A 22,351-nucleotide genomic window follows, 5' to 3' on the forward strand; every position below is an offset into this window, starting at 1 on the left:
GGGAGACCGCAGTAATAACTGAAGGGCCGCACCTAGGATAATCAAGACACAGATCCTCAGGGCTCTTCTCAGAGAGCCTTTTTACTACCAACTCCTAAAAACTAACAGGTTGTTCTGACTGGAAAAGGTCAAAGAGAGTGAGTGATTCATAGCAGAGGAAGATGGTGATCTAATTTTAAACTAGTTGTTTAGCTTTTTGTAGTCTTCAATAATACAAGTCCCTCCGAGAAAGACAGCAGAGTTCATTCTAGATAAAATTCTTGTCAGCACTGATTTGTATAGGGCCTCATGAGGCTTAGAAAGCCCTTTCATGTGTATGATCTCATTTAGTCCTGACCACCATCAGGTGAGGATCTCCCCCACCTGAAGTCACATAAGAAATTACGTACCACGGCTAGGACTTAAACCTACGCTGGCATTAGCTCTCATCACTAGAAACACCGCTTAAAGGGGCGCCTGGGTGGCTCAGTTGGTAGGGCGGCTAACTTCTGCTCAGGGCCTGATCTCACAGTTCGTGGGTTCGAGCCCCGCGTCAGGCTCTGTGCTGACAGCTAGCTCAGAGCCTGAAGCCTGCTTCAGATTCTGTGTCTCCCTCTCTTTCTGACCTTCCCTTTCTCATGCTGTCTCTCTCTCAGAAATAAATAAAACATTAAAAAAACTTAAAAAAAAAGAAACACTGCTTAAAGAAGAGGTGACAACAAGCCCTGAAAAACATCCCTGTTGTCTCAAGAGGTGAGGAGGACTACCAAAGGGATGAACAGAGATATAGCCTGTACTTGAGGACAGAGTTTTGATCCTAGGGACTGAGATTCCACCACAGAAAATAATTTCAGAAGCAGTAATAGATAAGTACTCAAAATATAAAATAGAATCATTCCAAACGATACCAATAAAGACCCAAATAGTATGAATAGGCCCATGGAGCTACCAAGGAGATTTCTGTATGGGTAGGTACCGAGAGAACATAGAGAAAAAGAGAAGAGGAAGAATACAACATACCTGACCCTTGAACAATGTGGATTTGAACTACACAGGGCCTCTTATAACAGATTTTCTATAGTATAGTACTGTAAACGTATTTTTCTTATGATTTTCTTAATGTTCTTTTTCTCTAGCTGACTTTATTGTAAGAATACAGAATATAAAACATGTAACATACAAAGTATGGGTTCATTGACTGTTTAAGTTATTGGTAAGGTAAGTTACGTTTTGTGGGAGTTAAAAGTCATATGCAGACTTTTGACTGGGGAGGGAGGTTTGGCACTCCTAACCCCTACATAGTACAAAGGTCAACAGTACTTGATTCAGTATTCTGAAACAACTTAATCTACACAGAACATAAATCCACATTCAATGGTCAAAGCAGAATTATTATCAGAATAGTATCACAAAATAGAAATGTTTTCATATCAGTATTTGGATACAAGATGGGAAATCTGTGCAACATCAAAGATTTTGTAGGAACAAATAATATTTCCCCACCTAATTCCTGTTCCAAAGACCGAAATGTGGTTGAACCCAAACAACTTTTTTTTTTTAATTTTTTTTTTAATGTTTTATTTATTTCTAGGAGAGAGAGACAGACAGCGTGAGCAGGGGAGGGTCAGAGAGAGAGGGAGTCACAGACTGAAACAGGCTCCAGGCTCTGAGCTGGCAGTCAGCACAGAGCCTGACGCGGGGCTCGAACCCACGAACCGCGAGATCATGACCCAAGCGAAAGTCGGACGCTTAACCGACTAAGCCACCCAGGCGCCCCGAACCCAAACAACTTCTTAATACTGATACATACACATCCAGACAATAGTGAATTGTCAGAGGTCAGTACATCCAGAGGTCAGTACAAAATGAGGTATTAGCAACAAAGATGGTAAAAGAGTGTTTAAGATATTTAAAAGTGGTGTGTCTCGGTTGAGAGTTCGACTTCAACTTAGGTCTTGATCTCACAGTTCATTGAGTTTGAGCCTCCGTCAGGCTCTGTGCTGACAGCTGGAAGCCTGGAGCCTGCTTCAGAGTCTCTCTCCCTCTTTCTGCCCCTCCCCCACTCATGCTACGTCTCTCTCTCTCTCTTTCAAAAATAAACATTTTAAAAAATTTAAAAAAAGAAATTTAAAAGTATAATCTCAAAGGTAAAGTATAAATAATTCATACAAAGTTCAATTTCAACTTTGCTAAAAATAAGCTTTAAATGAAACATATCTAACTGGGCTCTAGTCTATGATCTGGCAAATGAATTTGCAAGGGCTCTGATGCCCCAAGGAAGCGTCCTGAAGAGTGGATACAAGAGGCAAGTTACTGTGCATGTAGGGGGTTAATTAAATGCACTGGTAAATGTGATTCTGAGTAAAAACAGTTTCTAGGAGGCTGAAGAAGACAGTAAACTGATAAACATGTTACCTCCAGAATGATCAGGAGGTTAAGCACCCAAATCTACAACAGAAAAATGCTAATATTTTGGAGGCTAAAAATTCTTTTGACTCTCGGTGAAACTTTGTTCATGAAGAATTTGTCAGACAAGATCAGAGATAATAAGGCTCATCTAAAGGATTTGATGACTGGGAAGTTTTAAAGCTATAGTCTCCTTGGCATGAAGACTCTGGCTCCAAATACTGGCTGTGAGAAACTTCTGACCTGAAATGGCATTATCCAGCTTGAGCACTCCCTGTATTTACTGGGTGAGGCTCCAGACAAATTTCACCTGTTTCTAAAATACAAAGATATATTTAAAGGATAATAATTTATCATCAGGAAAGAATGTGACACATATTGTAAATAACTTCCAAAGGAAATGCCAAAAATATCTGAACATCAGCCCTGCTAGACTAAAAAAAAAAAAGTCACCCAAGATAGCAATAATTATTTAGTGGTACAGTGTTTAAAACTCAATTGTCAAAAAGAAAGAGGAAAATAAAGCACTTGGGTGACTCAGTCAGTTGAGCATCTGACCCTTGATTTTGGCTCAGGTCATGATCTCATGGTTCGTGGGATCAAGCCCTGTGCTGTCAAACAGAGTCTGCTTAGGATTCTCCCTCTTCCTCGCTCTCTGCCTCTCCCTTTCCCCTCTCAAAATAAATAAACTTAAAAAAAAAAAAAGAAAAACGAACATTCCTCAGGGTTCTATTATATCTATCTAAACAAGCTAACAATCACATGGCAAAGTCAAAACTAACAACAGTAATAAAAAGGGGAAACTGGTTTGCAATCCCCCTGAAGTTAGTATGGAAGATGGAGACACTTGTGAGATATATCTAAACAGCATAAACAATCTCTCTATTTGCTGGGGGGACGTCTGTAGGAGATTGGCTCCTGTTCAAGAGACCTGAAATTACACAAAAGCTAATTTCTCAAACACAAATACAGTCTAGAAATATCTTTAAAATAGGCCTTCTAATGGGAATTACAAGAGAAATCTAAGGAGGTCCAAAATGTTATAGAAGAGAAAACATAATTATTCTGCTCCTACTTCTAGAGGGGGAAAAATCACTATTACTTATATCTGAGTCACTTCACTTTATAATGTGAAAAATTATAGTCTTAGCACTCAGTTTTTTTAGATGTGAGTTAGTATAACGTTTTAAGAATAGGTCACTAAGGGGCACCTGGGTGGCTTAGTCGGTTAAGCGTCCGACTTTCGCTTAGGTCATGATCTCGCGGTTCGTGGGTTCGAGCCCCGCGTCGGGCTCTGTGCTGACTGCCAGCTCGGAGCCTGGAGCCTGTTTCAGTCTATGACTACCTCTCTCTCTGACCCTCCCCTGCTCGCGCTGTCTCTCTCTCTCTCTCCCCTAGAAATAAAACATTAAAAAAAAAAGTTAAAAAAAAAAAAAGAATAGGTCACTAAGTAATGCCACAAAACCGCTGTAAATCAGGTGGTCTCAGTTGAAATCAAGCTTTTATGTTTAATAAGCAATTATGGGGAAAAATGAAGCTCACCTTCTGATAACATATCTGCTCCAAATGTCATAGATATTGCATGTGTACACACACACGTTTATATCATACCACATCGCATACTACCTCACTGTGAAAGCAGTCACAAATTCTCAGTAGCCCATATTGGTATGGCCAATACTACACTTGAACACCAAAGACCTCAAGGTCTCCTACTGGAGGTCAGGTCTTTAGTAGACCAGATACCAGATAGATAACCTTGACTAGGAGCATTTCACACTCCACAAATACCAATACCCTCTCAGTATCATCAAGGTAACTAAATAATAACTGTAATTAAACCTTTAAGGTAAATGATGCTTTAATTCTGTCATTCTTCCTATCCATTATCTCATGCAAACCTCAACCACTCTGGGGCATTCTGCCCATTTCATAGATAAGAAAACTAAAATTGAATGGGAGCCTAGGTGACTCAATTGAGCATCTGACTTCAGCTCAGATCATGATCTCATGGTTTATGAGTTTGAGCTCTGCATTGGGCTCTCTACTGTCAGTGCAGAGCCCACTTGGGATCCTCTGTCCCCCTCTCTCTGCCCCTCCCTCACTCATGCTCTCTCTCTCTCAAAAATGAATATTAAAAAAAAAGCAACTAAAACTTAAGAATATAAGCTAAGCACCGGTCTCCAAGACACACATTAAATGATGGACAAGGACTCAAAACACATAAACAGTAACAATGCTCTACATTTCTCATAACCCAAAGCCCAACATCATCTCTGATAACTAATCTCACAGAGAAGTAAAGGACAATCTGGACTCTCCGAGTCCATTTATCTGCCACCTAACACATACAAAATAGATTAGGGAGCCAACAAATGACTCCTTGGGTAGGAACAAAATGAAAAACTATAAGCAAGCAAAATTGTGATGCTTGAGTCTTAAGGCTATGACTAAACCTTAGAGAAATCTTTTGCTCCATGGAATGAAAAAAATCGATTTACATTTTATAAGAATGGCCAAATGACCAGCAAACTCTCTCCTGGGGAGTCTTTAATAAATATCTTGCACTGCTATTGCTTAGACTCTGAAACCTAGGTTAAGAACATACTTCAGGAATAGAAATGGGACAGAAGTAGACCATGTTTGGGGCGCCTGGGTGGCTTAGTCGGTTAAGCATCCGGCTTTCGCTTGGGTCATGATCTCGCGGTTCGTGGGTTCGAGCCCCGCGTCGGGCNTGTGATACACATTCTCAGGGAAAAAACTCAAAATAAATGGCTTGGTCCAAGAAAATGTGGCAAGACAGCAAAAGTTAGAAGAAATTGTTTAAGATACTTAAAACACACACATATATAAATACAGAGTAACTTTGAAAAATGGTTAAGAATCACTGTTAAGTAGAAACACATAGGAAAAACAGTTTCAAGCCTTCAAAATTACAAATATATAAAATATAGAAGTATGTGGCTAAAGAGATCATACAAAATGAATATAGTTAGTACACTTAAGATTTCAGGAATTAAAGCTGGACAGTTTTGCCATGGCCTTACAAACTAAATTTTGATGCAGCTTCATCGCAAAAATACTAACAGAAGTAACTGATCAGTATTAAGTAATGTGTGCAGGAAGGATCCCTGGGAGTCTATCTCATTTACACTAATTCACCTTTAAGGAGTGAGATGGAGTGATGTGAGAGACATCAGAATGTGGTGAGGATGATGCTTTACATATATTTTTGTTTAAGCTTAAAATGTATTGCTGGATTCTACAGAAAAGAAGACTGATTAAAAAACACAAATTCAGTATACTCAGCTTTTATATTTAACATTACTATTGACTACCATAGTAAATATCCTTAGGCTAAGTGTATCAGAGTCACTCTGGCAAACTTCATGATAATAAACATGTAGGGGATAAAATACACAAGCTGGGTCTAAGAAAAGGGCAAGCCATCGCCTGCTCAATTACCATGACAGAGGGTTTTCCCTTTGAGAGCATATAAAAGAATAAATTGTATATTATTCACTGCCTATAAGCAAAAATGAGAGGAGTAATCCAAAAGCCTCTCTCTGATCACTTGGCTTTGCGGGAAGTCAGCTGGAATGTGGTAAGTAGCCCTACTGAGAGGTCCACGTGATGGTAAGAAACTGAGGCCAGTTAACAACCACATGAGTGAGCTTGAAAGTCAATCTTCTATCCTCTGCTTAACCTTCAGATGACTACAGCCTTGGTTAACAGCTGGACTGTAATTTCACGAGACTCTGAGCATGAACCACCCAGCCAAACTGCTTCTGAATTCCTGACCCACAAAAACTATGAGATAATAATTACTAGTTGTCCTAAGCTGCTAAGTTTGGGAGTAATTTGTTATACAACAATAAGTAACCAGTACATACACAATTGAAGAATATATAACAGTGAGCAATGGTAGGCTTCCCCTTCACATTGGATTTAACATCTTACAAACATCCTGTAAGACAAACAAGAGAGGTTCCAAAATTAGTTACCTGTACAATTGGTGGAGTTGTCTGTGAATAGGGTGATGTCACACCATAGACAGTTGGACAAGTCTGTCCTTGATAATATATGGTTGCTTGAGACTGTGCAGGAGAATACTGCTGGGGGACACTGACAGACTGTTGGTTTGAATCCCAAACACCATAATTCTGTCCCTGAACTGGGCCTGGGGCTGGCACTGGCAAGACGGTGACGCTGGAGTCTTGGTGTACCACACCATCACTTTGGGCCACATACTGTGAACTGGAAACTTCCACAGGAGCTGCCACATGTGGCACCACTGGCACAGGTGGAGGGGCAGCAAGGGGTTCTGTTGAATGTCCCACCAAGGGCTGCGAATGATCGTAAGGAGCAGGAGAACACACGGGGTCCATGCTAGGTGTAGGGAGGAGCACCTTTCCAGCGTTAGGGTTGCTGGGATCCACATACGCCTGCATGGGATAACCTGGTGGGTAGCCAGCAAAGGGGTGATGAGGGGCATTGTAGCCCAGAGAGTCATAGGGCAGTGGAGATGTCATTCCCAGGTTCTGCATCTGCTGCTGTTGTTTCTGAGCCTCCCGCTGAGCTACCTCTTGCTCAAACAACTTCCGACGCTCCTCTGTAGAAAGTTTATTGCGGTCTTTAATTCGTACTTTCTTCTTAGAAGTTGGTGTATCATATCTAGAAAGAAAATAGTAAGAGCATCACAAACGTTTTTCCCCTAAATTAAGGGCGTAATCAAAACCCTAATAAAAGTTATGTCCCTCAATACTCAACCATTAACCACACCAACTCCAATTTGGCATTGGTTAAAAAATCAGTCAATATTACTTAAGGAGTCTTGCAGATAGGAGAGAATCCCAAAGAAACATTTAGGTGAAAATAATAACTTTACCTTTATTCTCAGGTTCTAGAATATCAAATTAAAGATACATATAATATTCTAAACAGCTTCTTCTTTACAGTTGGGGACAGTTCTAGATCTAGAAATTCTGACATTAAAGCAAAGTACACTAATAAAAGCTAAAGAATTTGATGTATGCCTGACCACATTTATGATAAATATCAACAAAGGGTGGTTAAGTGAAAGATGAGAATGCACACATAAAAATATGGGGAGTCACATACTCTTCTCTGTGCAGGATCAAGTATAATGTCTTACCGTTGAGCCTAATGCCCTGTGATGGTTCTGACAAGGCCCACTGGAAACCATCGCTCTAACATTCAAAAGAAAAAAACTGAGGGTTTAAAAGATTCTGCAGCAAAGGTCTATGGAGTGAATCAAACTTATGAGAAAGTGCTCTTGGCAAAAATTTAAAAATGACGACTAACTTCAAGAGATTCCACTGCACAGAAATATCTTAAGAACATCTTCATGGACAAGGGCATAACATTTATCCAAACAGTAAAAAAAACACATGGTCTAAAACCTCAAAGCTGACAATATCCTTTAAAGTGTTAATGGTATGATAGTAACTTTAGTTGCTGGGCAGAAACAAATGCAAATTAGGCTATAGAACAAAGCACCTTAAACCCGGGTCTCAGTGAATTCCCACAGATCAAGAACATAATGAGTTCATTAGAAAATAAAATTATTATTTTATATAACTGTAAAATTATACATGTATATATACATGTATATATATGTGTATATATGTATATATATATACATGTATATATATGTGTGTATATATATGTACACACATATAAACAAATGAGTGGACAAGACCCACAAAAACTACTAGTACTGGATTGATCCAAGACGAACTGAAGAGACATTTAATATGTTTATGAATATCAAAGAGGCAATCAAAAATATCACTAAGGAATAGGAACATAAAAAACTATCAGGTAGATTTGAAAAAGAACTCCATGAACCATCTAGAAAGGAAACAAGAGTGGAAATTAAAACTCAATTATCATATGAAATTCAGCATGCACATACCCCACAAACTGAGAAGTCTATTCATTTACCCGACATTATTGCACATGTATATCACAATAGGTAATAGCACTATACATAACAGAAGTTTTACAACAAAATGTTATACAGAGCCGTGAAAATAAAGTACCCCCAAATTAAATGCAGAATGCAGCCTTTTCATAAAGTTAAAAACTNGGAAAGCCAGGGTATAATGAATACAGGATGTGAGATGATATCAACTCAAGTAGTAAAGGCAAGGGACAGTATAGGAAGAAATGAGTTAACTAGATTTATACAATGGTTAAGACTGCAGCACAAAAGCATTAAATATATGGAGAAGTCCATGCAGGGAAATGATAAGTGTCATGAACCAAGAAATAATCCAACAATCCAATGTCCCTAAGATCTATGGTATGGTTACTGAAGAGAATCAGTAATGTGGAAGATGACCTTCAAATTCAAAAAGTTCAATGAATTTCAACCAGATAAAAGAAAAAGAAATCCTCATATGAACAGAGGATAGTGATACTGCAGAACACCAAGCAAAGAGAACATTTTAAAAGCAGACCAAGAGAAAAGCCAGATTACTTAAAGAGCAACAATTAGACCAATAAGTTTCATAACAATAAGGGAAGTCAAAGACTAAAGAATAACAGCTTCAAAGTGTTGAGAAAAACTTAGCAAAACTTCCTTTTAAAAATGAGAGTCAATGTTCACATACAGACTCATACAAATATAAATCTTGTAATACTCTCAACAGCCATCACAAATGCCTATCAACTAATGAATTTGTAAACAAACTATGGTGTGCTATCCAATGGACTACCACTCATCAATAAAAAGGAGCTACTGAGATATAACATGAATGGACAGCAATTGCAATCTGCTAAGTGAAAGACTCAAATACTATCTAGACTATGATATCATATATATGACATTCTGAAAAAGACAAAAACAGAGCATCAGAAAGCAGAGCAATGGCTGCCAGGAACCAGGGGTAAGTAAAGGGGATTGACTACAAAGAGCTCAAGAAAATTTTCTGAGATGTCAGAAGTGTCTATCTCATGACTGTGGTGGTGGTTACTTAACTGCATGCATTTGACAAAACACGTTTAATTATACACTTAAAACTGAATATTTCTGTAAATAATTTGTATCTACTGATTAAATAAAATGGGTTTTTAAAACTGAAGGTGAGCAATGAAAACAAAGATTTTTTTAGACAAAAAAATGAAACAGTATGAATAAAAACTCATTAAAGGAAATCTTCTGTTGTTTGAGAGAGAAAGAAAGAGAGAGCATGCGCACGGGTGTGCACAAGCTAGGGAGGGGAAGAGGGAGGTGAGAGGGAATCTCAAGTAGGCTCCATGCCCAGTGCAGAGCCCAACACAGGGCTCAACCTCAACTGAAATCACGAGTTGGACCCTTAACCAATTCAGCTACCCAGGCTCCCCCAAAGGAAATCTTTTAAAGGAAGGTCTAAGGAAAAAGAAAGGAGAACAAAAAAACTGATTAATATATACAAACTAAATAAGTTTGTGTACATATAAAAAAATTAACAATAACTGACAAGGAAGAAGGAGCAACAAGACTTATAATGCTGAACAATAATGGCACATAAATTGGGAGGGCTAATGATCAGAGTTAAAGCATCCTTTTTTAAAAAAAATTTTTTTTAATGTTTATTTATTTTTTGGGAGAGAGAGAGCATGAGCAGGGGAATGGCAGAGAGGGAAACACAGAATCTGAAGCTGCCTTCAGGCTCTGAGCTGTCAGCACAGAGCCCGACGAAGGGCTCGAACCTATGAACTGCGAGATCATGACTTGAGCTGATGTCAGACACTTAACCAACTGAGCCACCCAGGTGCCCCTAAAGCATCCTAAAGTACTTATGTTGTTCAGACTATTGATTAGATTTAGGTTTTATTAAAGTGAAATGAGTTAAAAGACCAATCAGCTATAAACTATGTATCAGACACAGAAAAGTTGAAAGTAAAAAGGAAAGAAAAAATATCAGTTAAATCCTATCAATAGGAAGATAGCATACTTCTATTAATATCAAACAAAACAGACTATAAAGGAAGTCTCTAAAATTCTAAGAACTGGTAATATACAAACCAATTAATGGCAATTAAATTTGAAACTTAACAAAAATGGGGGTGCCTGGTAACTCAGTCAGTTAAGTGACTTTGGTTCAGGTCATGATCTCACGGTCCATGGGTTCGAGCCCTGCAGCTCTGTGCTGAGAGCTCAGAATCTGGAGCCTGTTTTAGGTTCTGTGTCTCCCTATCTCTCTCTTCCCTTCCTCCACTTGTGTTCATTCTCTCTCTCTCTCTCTCTCTCAAAATAAAAAAAAAAATGAAAGAAATTTAAACACACTGTAAAGCATAATAGTATTTAAAACTAAATTATGACAAAGCTGTACTATCAAAAGAGTACTTCAATGGTACTTATGAAGAAACTAAAGTCCTCAAACACTTTCATTTGAAGAGAAAAAATGCTAAAAATTAAGGAGCTGAGAGCCCCAATTATTCCAATTAAAAATTTTATACACACACACACACCCCAAAGAGTAGAAAAATGTGTAGCAATCAATTACCAAAATAAAAAATGCTGTTATTCTGTGATTTGTATTGGAGGTATTGCTAGTAAAATAACAAGAATAGGCAAAAGGATTAGAAAGGAAAAAACAAATTCATAGGATATGGACTGTTGGCAAAGACAAAAGAAAAAAAAGGGCAAAACCTCCAACACTTTGAAATATCACTGAGAGTTTTGTATGGTTGCCAAACATGAGATCAATATACAAAAGTCAACTGCATATGTAAACACCAGCAACAAACTGAAAATGTAACAAAAAAGTCAAGGTTTTCAGAAATGAATATACCAAGATACGCAAGTCTTTCTAGAGAAAATGTAAACAGTTAAGGAGATTAATGAAGAACTTAATCTTTATTTAAAGTTTTAAAGAAGACCTAATTAAACAGAAAATATCTGAATACTCAATCTGAATATAGGAATAGGACCACTCAAAACTGTAAAGATGTCAAGTCTCCTAAGAATCATCTTTTGGGGGATGGGTGGAGGGACTCTGACAAGCAGATTCGAAGGAAAAAAAAATTGAGAAAAGACATGACATCTCACAAGATCAAGTAGGGATATGCCCTACTTGCTATCAAGACTTAATATAAGCTACAGACACATTATCAGCCTCAAACCAGATGCTAACTTGTGGGAGAGAGAGCACACTGAAGATCAAGGAGAAAGGATAGGCTTTCAAGTAAATGGTGCAGAGACTGGGTACTCACTTAGAAAAAAAAGAAACCATATCCTGAGGCTTCACAACATATACAAAAATTAATCCCCAATAAATTAAGGACAAGAAAGAAAGAGTATCATCACCTCAAGAGTAGGGAAGGATTTTTTTTTTTAATTAAAATTTTTTTTAAAGTTTATTTATTTACTTTGAGAGACAGAGATCATGCGAGCAGGGGAGGGGCAGAGAGGGAGAATCCCAAGCAGGCTCCCTGCTGTCAGTGCAGAGCCCAACGTGGGGCCTGATCCCACGAACTGTGAGATCATGACCTGAGCCGAAATCAAGAGTCAGATGCTTAACTGACTGAGCATCCAGAAAGAATTTCTTAAAATACAGTAAAAGCACTAACCATGAAGGAAACATACAATATTTGTGATATATTCAATTACACCATAATTAATAAATCCTGTATATCAAAAGACAGAAAAGTCAAAACACAAGCCACAAACTGGGAAAAAATATTTGCAAAAATTTGCCCAGGCAGAATTATATTTAGAATATAAAGAATCCTTAAAAAAAAAAAATAGAATTCCTAAAACTCAAAAAGACAAATACTAAATGAACAGTACATATGAAAAGACATTTTACAGAAGAAGAAACAAGAATGGCTAATAAACATATGACAAGATATTCAATCTATTTAGTAATTAGGATAATGCAAATTAAAATCATGATGGATTTACTATTATAAACCCTGACAACCCAAAATTAAAAATTCGACAATTACATTATATGAATGCTATATCTCATTTTTTCAAAAAAATAAATTTAATTTAAAAAGAACATCTCTGAAATAAATGTTTTCTAGTCCCCAGTAAGCGGTCATGTGGTTTGTTATTCTACAAGCATGACAAAGATAGCCTCTAACACAGAGATCAACCAGCATTTTGACTGGTAAGGCACAAGATTCACTAAAAAACAAAGTTCTGGCTTTAGAAGATTTACCATTACCTATGAAGAGTCATCTCCCACCCACCTCCACTCCCTTGAAAAAACAAGTCTCTGTGGTTCCTCAAATAACATTTAAATGTTTTCAAGTAGAAACCATCCAAGTACTGAAATTCCACTGTCTTTACTGTCAAAAGAGACTCTAATTCCCTGTTTATCAGTAAAGTTTTATACTCATTCATCAAGAGAATATACTTATTCCAAAATCCCTTGGTGCCCCAAATCAGAAGTACTGACTTGGGAACTTTCTGACTGGCTCAGAAAAGAGAGTAACTCACAAAGGCCACTTACCTGTCATCTGGCCTTTTTGTTCCCCGCTCATAGGCAGAAGAAGGTGGTGAGAGAGAGCCCCTTCGTTTCCTTTTCTCTTTATTCTGAGTTTGCTTGTCTGGGTCTCTCTCTCTTGACCTGTTAGGAGTCTTTGGGGCAGCTGTTTGATCTCTGAAGCCAACAGCATCCCTTCCTCGTTCAGTTACTAAGGGAAAAGGGTTTTTAAAAATTTACTTGGTAGACTTATCTCCATCATGATAGCACATCAACCGTATCACACAATTTCTATCCAACAAATGGATCTATGGACTCCTCCCTCATATGCCCATCCTGAATTTGGATAAGACACAAGGTGTTGTGTGTGTGTGTGCACTCTATTTCCTGAAAGCCTCTGCCATGAATTCTCTTTTCCACCTTTCCTAAACTCTCAGTCCAAGCTTTCAACTTTTCTAACATTCTGTGGAACACGTGCATGCAAGATGTTCCTGTTACCTTTAACAAGGCAGTCTGCTCGCAGTTCAAAATGTAAAAGCGTTCTACTGTCCCTGTAACTCTGCATATTTACAATTTGTAGAGGAGCAGCCTGGCATGCTAAGCATAAAAACCTAAAAGGGAAAAGTCTCTTTAATTAAAAAAAAAAAAATGTTTCAAACACAAATAGTAATAGTTGATAACTCAGGAAGTTATCAAAGCCAGAGAATTACATCTTCAAAATAAGAATGCCATCTTCCTACTGAAAGATGATACTATTAAACTTTTCCACTCAGCCTCTTTATCTAGAATGGTCCTCTGCCAATTCTATTGTCTAAAGCTGTGCTAACTGCTACTTTTCACTGACCACACCTCTTAGTTTCTCAACCCCCATAAGAAGTCTAAATCCCACCATTGAATGTTTCAATATAAATTAACTGGTATTATATGCTGCTGCTTCGTGTATGTTAGCACTGCTACCTGATTAATCAGATTGTTTTTGTCATGTGGAAAGAACTTCTTATAAAATATTTCTCATAGCACAAAGTAGATTCTCAATAAACATTAAATGGTTTTTCTTCTTCTCACCTCAGGAAAACATGCTATCACTTGTTTTCTTCCCTAGCATCACGGTTAGGTTTACATATGCCATTCTTGCAGTTCTCCTTTTAGTGGGCCCAAAACTCCATTTCTTTGCAAAAACAGTTACTAATCAATGGCCACATATGAGCATTTATCAGTGAGAAGATCACAGAACTCCTCTACACCACACACTGGTAGAAAATGCTACACAATTAAAACAATTGTTCCAGCTCAAAAGGTATTAGCACAATATCCTTCTGTGAAGTACCTAGTTTCATCTGGACCTGCCCACAACTCTCTATTTCACTGTTAAAACAAGGTTCCATGTGCTGGTGTTAACTTCCTTAAAATGTGGTTATTTCTTCACTATATCCTGGTAAAATGAGAAAAGGAATCATACTAACAGTTCATATTCTGACTCTGCATCTTCGAATATGTGAGACAGAAGTCATTCCATTTATTCAGGCTGATCTTTTCATATTATAAAATGAAAGTAAAGCTAAGCTACATATTTCCCAAAATATTTTACAGTTCTTAGGAATTTCACAGGTTCTAAGCTTTTTAATTTCTTGACATTGAGGAGTAACATAGAAGCCAGGCTTGAATTATAAGTATTTCTTATAAACAAGACTGAGACTGGTTGGGGCGGGGGCACATATGTGAAGAAGAAACTAAAGCTGGTGCACAAAAGGCTGCTTCCTGGAAAGATTATAATCTTTCATTACAGAGGAATCTCAAAACGCATCTCTCTCAGAGGGCACCTCAGAGTAGATATTTGCAAAATATTGGGGGGAAACCCTCATAGGTATTTAAGCTTTATCCATCTTGCTATTGATTTCAACTCAGTGAGCCCAGAGAAGCCAGCCTCTGATATCAAGTTTACAGTGGTGCCACTGGTTTTGCCAACCAGCACTATACAACTCTGCCTTCTTTCCTATGGGAGGAATCCTTTCCAGCCCTAACTAGGATGTTTGGCTATGAAGAGACTAAACCAACAGTTAAAAATATTCAAACCAAAAACAAAACCCCAACAATGATGCAAAGTACACCTCACAGGGTGTTAACCTATATGATTATTTAACCAATAAGATTTAAGATTATAGAAAGCTCTTCATTTCAAAAATAAACAAACAAACAAGCAAAAAACAAAAAGAAAAAGACCAAAAATATGATCACACTGGTCCTTCACTCTATGTTGGGTCAATACTGGAAGGCTCAAGAGATCAATAACAGCCACTATAAGATCCATTGCTTTCATCTTTAAAGGAGTATGTTGGAAACACACCTAAGTAGTAAAACCCAGAAACCAGACTACCATGGCCTTCCTGTTACCTTTTCCGAAATGATTATTTTTGTTTGTCTGAGATTTTATTTTTAATTAATCTCAAAACCCAACATGGGGCTCGTACCCACAACCCCGAGATCAAGAATCACATGTTCCACTGACTGAACCAGCCAGGTACCCCTGTGATGACTCTTAACCTTTTGAGGAATCACTGACTCCCTGAGAACCTGATGAAAGTTTTGATTTTTCCCTAGAAAAGTGAATGTAAATAAAGGATTTTACATTTAAATATCTATGGGTAAAGACTTATACAGACATTTAGGAGTACAGGTTTAACAATGTCTGTTCTAGAGGAACAAATAAATGGAAGAAAAGCTACTAAAAGCAATGACTTCAAGGAAAGCAACAACAAAGGTAGTATAAAGAGACATCTCTTTTGTCAAAAATTCACTAAGAAAAAATAAAAAGACAAGTTTACAAACTTTTACACCAAATACTTCATTCACCTAATTACATACTGTTGGGTTCCAAAAACAAAATAGCTAAAATTCTTATCGTTTACCTCTGCATATTTCCAAAACAGTATTTGTAAAGCCATATATACAGAGTACCTCTGAATACCTACTTGTGCTCTCCTTTTCAGTTTGACTTTTCTTTGGAATTCGATATACCTCCTGCAAAAATAAACCAAAAGAAGGGTTATTAGTGGGGAATGGAAGTGGTGATTTTTTTGAAGCTGATTGATTTCACGTGGCAAGAAACAAATAGGAAGGAACTGGCTGGTATTTAATTATTCTCCAAAATCTGACTTACATCTAGCTTTAAGAATAGATCCTAGGGGCACCTGGGTGGCTCAGTCAGTTAAGCGTCCAACTTTGGCTCAAGTTATGATCTCATGGTTCATGAGTTCGAGCCCTGTGTCAGGCTCTGTGCTGACAGCTCAGAGCCAGAGCCTACTTCAAATTCTGTGTCTCCCTCCCTCTCTGCTCCTCCCCAACTCACAATCTGCCTCTCTCTCTCTCAAAAATAAATATTTAAAATTAAAAAAAAAAAAAAGATCCTAGTCCCTTAAAAATAAGTAAAAACTTATATAAACTACATGTACATACACACACATACACACATCTATTATGTGTATGTATATGTATGTTTTGTTTTGTTTTCTAAACACCTATCCAGGCTTGTCTGATCTCATTAGCCAAGTAGGAGACTAAGTAACTTGGACATTACATTTCTGGCAGGAATATACTTCCTGATAATCTTCATTTCTGTAAAGCTTCTACATATAAAATGAAGTCATCTATAGTTCCTTCACTGAGAGTACTCATAAGAAAAAGTCTAACCTCTCACTTGCCATCTCTACTTAAGGGAAGAAAGGTTAGTAATTACTCAGCTATATAAAAACACCTCAAAAAACTGTATGTCTAAAGACAATGCCCGTTATTTATATTTTTCTATAAATGCAAAACCAACTTGGCTAATAGCCAAATGTAATACCTACTTTCACATTGTTGTTATTTAAAAAAAAAAAGGTAAATATTAGATCATTGTCTAATACTGCACCAAAATTGTTCTTTACAAATGTAAACTGCTTTTCAGCCCTGAATACTTTTTCTTGCTGTATGAATCTAAGGCCTAGAACATGTTCTGTTCCCTGACAATCCCTCACTGTTCTAGTCCATCAAGTAGCTCCTGGGCACAACATTTCCTTATCCAGTCACCTTGGTAAGTGGGCAAATGGCAAATCTACACATCCTCAATGGCACATCACATGATAACCCCACTTTAGAGTAACCTCATAATATTGACCATACCTATATGAGCTGGCAATTCCATTGTTTTAAGCAACTGTAATCCAAGAAAATCAAAGAACTCCTCTTTCCACATGACTGTCAGTTCTAGCAGTATTTGTGAAAAATGAGAATTAACCCATATGCTATACAACTGAAAAAGTGTCAAGATTTAATATTCAGCTGCGATTAAAAATGACAAATACAGATCACAAAGATACATTCATCTATACGAATGTAGAGTTTTGTTGTTGTTTTTAAAAAATTTTTTTAATGTTTTATATACTTCTGTGAGAGAGAGAGGAAGATGGAGGCAGCATGAATAGGGGAGAGTCAGAGAGAGAGAGGGAGATACAGAATCCGAAGCAGGCTCCAGGCTCTGAGCTAGCTGTCAGCAGAGCCCGATGCGGGGCTTGAACCCACGAACCATGAGATCATGACCTGAGCTGAAGTCGGACGCTTAACCAACTGAGCCATCCAGGCGCCCCGAATGTAGAGTTTTTAGAAAAAATTCAACACCCCATGCACACTGACAAATTATTTAATAAAGATGAAAACTGTCCTATTAGATGTGCACCCATCCTGTGTGTCACGTATCACACTAGGCATTTCAAACACATTACTTTATTTGAGCTTCAAAACAACTCTATGAATTGAGTACTATCATCTCCATTTTAAGGTTATGATGCTTTCAGATGGTCTGACTCCAGAGCAATTTAATCTTCTGTACTAGACAACACAGGATATGGCAAACGGTGGCATTATTTGGGAAGGAGTACCACTTTAGGGACTTATGCATAAATGCAGGTGGCATCTTCTATTCCCCCAGCCCCTCTTTCCTGTGTAGGACTTCCATTAGAGCTGTGATTATCAACTCTGGCTGCACAATTAGACTGCTCCAGGAAACTTTTATAGAAATAGTGTCCCAGTCAAATTAAACCTAAATTCCAGGCAATGGTCCCAAGCATCTGTATTTTTTTTTTAAGTTTATTTATTTTGAGAGTGCGAGTGAGCGTGAGAGAGCGTGCAGGCACGAGTGGGGGAGGGACAGGGAGAGAATCCCAAGCAGGCTCTGCACTTGACAGCACAGAGCCTGATGTGGGGTTCAGTCCAACAAACCATGAGATCATTACTTCAGCTGAAATCAAAAGTCGGACACCCAACCACTGAGACACCCAGGGGCCCCTGTATTTTTTTTTTTTTAAAGCTCTCTAGATGACTCTGATGCCTACAGAAAGTTGGGAAGCACTGAACTACTAGCTTCTCGTAGCAGCCCTCACAAGGGAGAATTTGAGATAAAGAACTGTAGATGCCTGTCCTCAGCTCAAAGCCACCTGGGGGGGATCCTCTGAAGGATGCTTGGAATGGTCAAGCTGTCAGTGTCCAGCTATAATGGCGAATCAGGGATAAAGACAGTACAAAGCTGACACTCAGCTCTGTCCACTCCTCTGTCCACTCCTCAGAGGGGTTATCAAATCTGGGGAAAAATAAGAATGCCACTTATCACCACCTACCCACAGGATAAGGAAAAACACATATTCTACTCATTTTTAAAGGCTTCAAAATGACTGTTGCATTAGGTACTCTGTAAATCTAAGTACTCCAAAAGATAACATGTTCATTCACAAAGGGTGCTTAGAACAGACACAGAGATACATAAGTCTGCGTCAACTAAGGACTACAAAATGTTTACCTATTTAGTTTCTTTTGCCTAAGGTCTTGAGCATTACAAGTATTCATTACAAACGATTATAATAATTTATTACACAGACCCTGGGTTGGGACCCATTCTACGGTGGCAGTTAATGTACCAGAGAAAATGTTTCTCAAAAATATATTCTTAACTTCATTCAAAGGTTTAGAGCAACTGCTGAAGTAGAAAATGTATTCCAATGTTCACAAAATGGATGATTATTACTGACTCATGATCACAAGCTATTGACTTTCACAGTGTGTCTCACACTATGGGGAATAAGCTCCACTAACATGCACCCAAGCACTTGAGAGATACTAACTGGATCCTCGTCTTCATATAGTTAAAGCTGTAGTATATAAAATTAAACTGGAAACTGAGATTACTATTTTGAGGCCCTGAATTTTTCCAAAGCCCCACAATAATGTAAACTGAGAAGGAAGCAGTCATGTGAAGATTACTATACTATTTCTTAAAATCATTCTGTCTTAAGAATAAACAATGGTAGCTTACATGATATGGAACTTGAGAATAAGGTCATACCTGCAGGCCACAGAATCTACTGCAGAAAATGTTTACCTTCATTCACATTAACGCTCCATGTAAAATTACTTTCTATTCAAGAGACTACCATGTTATGAAAGAACACTAAACTGGGAGTCAGGAGACCTGGGTTCTGGGACTAACCCTGCCTTCAGTGGGGCCTAAAAGAATCTAGTTCCCCACTCTACCTAATATTCTTTACCTATCATCCTGCTATACTTCTTTGGTGTCTAGGTGCTGCTTCTCTCTCTCTCTCTCTCTCATACACTCAAAGCTGTAATTCTTAAGGGCCAAGACTGTCTTACTCTTTGCTATATCTCTAGCATCAAGAAAATGCCTGGCACAAAGGCAACACTCAACTGCTTGCTGAATGGACCCGTAAGCGAAATTCTACTCATAATTTGTAGAAATCAACCACAGAGTGCTAAATAAATTCAAAGTAGTGCATAGCTCTTTTTTTTTTTTTTAAACCACTAAATCTATACCATCATCCCTGGTAAGAATGCTACTTACAGGCCTCACATATAACCACAGACATTGCATATTTCCAGGGTCAGACTAATAAGTATGCCTCTATAACATTTTGAACTCTTTCCAATGCTTATTAGAACAGCTTACCCTTAGCCAATCAATCATTCCTCTTCAGTCAAAGGCTCTAAATCAATCTTCAGAAATTGTCTGATAAACACTGAATCGCTGATAAATTCATGCGCAAGCAATGCATCCAACATCCCTTATAAAAGTCTATAAATGTGCGTGGAGTTGTTTTTAATTTATAGACAAAGACAGCACAAGTTTTTTGGTGGCTATTTGTGGAATTCTAGTTTGTTCATTTTAGGTAATAACTAGGTGTTAAAAGCACATATTAAAGGTCTCCTATGTTTAAAGGACACTGGAGATACACAGTAGCAGCCACCAAGGAGTTCACAGGCTAACAATCATGGCTGACAATTCTTACTGTGTGCCATGTCCTTTAACTACATTCTCATATACTTTTACATTGTTATAGGTGAGAAGTATTTTTATTTTATCTACAGTACATATGAAACAGACTCAGAGAGGTTAAATAACTACACTAGGATCATACAGTGCCATAGTGGGCTATATATTGGACCCAGGATCTAATCATAGATTTGTCTCTGTCCAAAGCATACACTTTTTACCACTACTACTACTACCTCATAGGCACTCAAGGAAGAGAGAAAGTAAACATACACTATCTTGTACTAAAACTGGCCATAGGAGAGAGGACTGGAAAAACCATCCTGAAGGAAATAAATATTTGAATTGTCTTAAAGGGTGACTAGGAGTTATACATAGAAAGAAAGAGGCAGAAAATAAAAACATGGAGACCGACACGTGTTTATTCCAGCTCCATCCTGAAGTCCTATAAAACGGCAATGAAGAACAAAAAAAGTACAAACTCCTTAGTATTATCTTTTCTTCCTAAGAAAGGAGTACTGAATGTACATGAATAGTTAAATATCTTATTCGATTCTGTGTACTGTATTCTTTCATGTGCTTTCGTTTGATGATTCATAAAGAAAAAAAATACTATCAATGAAATAAGATGCTATTAAAAAAAAGACAGCAAGAATTAAGAACAAATAAGAACTATGATAGAAAAAAGAGTTGAATGTCACCCAGAGAGCAGAACAAGAAGAAAATGAAAGATCAAAAAATAAGATTAGAGGATAAGTGCTAGATGACCTACATCTAACACATATATGCCAGAAAGCAATGAGAGAGAAAACTGAGGCAAGTAGGAAAAACAACAACACACACACACACCAAAAGTTTTTAGAACTTAAAGACATGAGTCACCAGATGGGGGAATCAGAGCACCTACCACAACAAAGGAATCGAAATGGCATCAGACTTCAATAGACAGCAACACTGTAAGCTAGAAAATGATACAATGTCTTGAACATTTTAAAGTAAAATTTATTTTCAAATGATAATTATGATCTAACAAGCAAGAATAAAATAGAGGCATTTTTCAGATCTACAAGATTTCAAAATTTTATCTACCAGAAGAGAATGCTGAAAACCAAGTCTACTGAGGGTCTAAGATTCAAGATTCTCAATTCTGTGTCAAACATCTCATAAATTATCTACAGTGTAAACAGTACCATACTAGATACTTTAAAACAAAAGAAAGCAAAACAACTAGCAATTTCTGAGAGAGTGATGGGAAAATGCTGAAAAGCAGTGTAAATGATTTACTTAGCATTTAGAATATGACACAGGGGTATATTAATATATATTTGTATATAAATTCAACAAGTGGGCATTAAATACAGATCAAGTATCCAAGCTCTACTTTTGTGTAAATAACCAGGAAGTGGTGGCTGCTTAACACTTGCAAAAGATATAAGTGTCATTCAAACCTGTCATAATTTTGAAAAAAGTTATCTTCTAACAATACTGTCCCTTACAGGGGCGCCTGGGTGGCTTAGTCGGTTAAGCCTCCGACTTTCGCTTAGGTCATGATCTCGCGGTTCGTGGGTTCGGGCCCCGCGTCGGGCTCTCTGCTGACTGCCAGCTCGGAGCCTGGAGCCTGTTTCAGTCTGTGAGTCCCTCTCTCTCTGACCCTCCCCTGTTCACGCTGTCTCTCTCTCTCCTAGAAATAAATAAAACACTTAAAAAAAAAAAATACTGTCCCTTACAAAAATCTTAGTTATCTAGAAACAGTACTTTTAGTGTGACTGCTATATTTAGAAATAGCAATTTTTTAATTTAAAAAAGAAACGGATGTTTTGAACATGGGTTACTAAGAAAATGATGATGCTTTAATAAAAATGTCCCTCAGAGAATGATGATGCAGCCTGTAGGAGAAGATTAGGAACTTGCATCTAAAAGGCAAGTGGAGGAGTCAAAGCAAGCTGAAAGTATAGATCTGAAATTCAGAAAACAGGCTAAGGAAAGAGATCCACAATTTGGGAAAGACTTAGGAGACCATAACTTATATTGTGGTACTTAGGAGAATGCCAAGAGAAAAAGCACATGGAGAAAAATAGGCTGCTTTGAAAGAAAATAAAATTTAAAGGTGTATGGTCTTTATTCATAGAGTATGTTTTCTTTCCTTTTTTTTTTTTTTTTTTTTTTAATAAACATCTGCCAGCCATTCCACTTCCGGGTATATATCCAA

The 22,351-nt window shown here is 37.6% G+C and overlaps 1 protein-coding gene across 2 annotated transcripts in view; it reads right to left on the minus strand.

Annotated features, from left to right (window-relative positions):
- SETD2 (SET domain containing 2, histone lysine methyltransferase) overlaps positions 1 to 22,351 on the minus strand; it is a 90,993-nt gene that overhangs the window by 20,412 nt on the left and 48,230 nt on the right. For both annotated transcript variants that reach the window (XM_077777317.1, XM_077777316.1), the window contains 3 exons: positions 15,800 to 15,848; positions 12,858 to 13,041; positions 6,390 to 7,059 (listed from right to left, as the gene is read on the minus strand). In XM_077777317.1, the coding sequence (XP_077633443.1) occupies positions 6,390 to 7,059; positions 12,858 to 13,041; positions 15,800 to 15,848 (903 nt within the window). The remainder of the gene's footprint in view (positions 1 to 6,389; positions 7,060 to 12,857; positions 13,042 to 15,799; positions 15,849 to 22,351) is intronic.

The sequence above is a fragment of the Crocuta crocuta genome, unplaced genomic scaffold (genome assembly GCF_008692635.1).
Source record: "Crocuta crocuta isolate KB4526 unplaced genomic scaffold, BGI_CrCroc_1.0 scaffold77, whole genome shotgun sequence".
Lineage (NCBI taxonomy): Eukaryota > Metazoa > Chordata > Mammalia > Carnivora > Hyaenidae > Crocuta > Crocuta crocuta.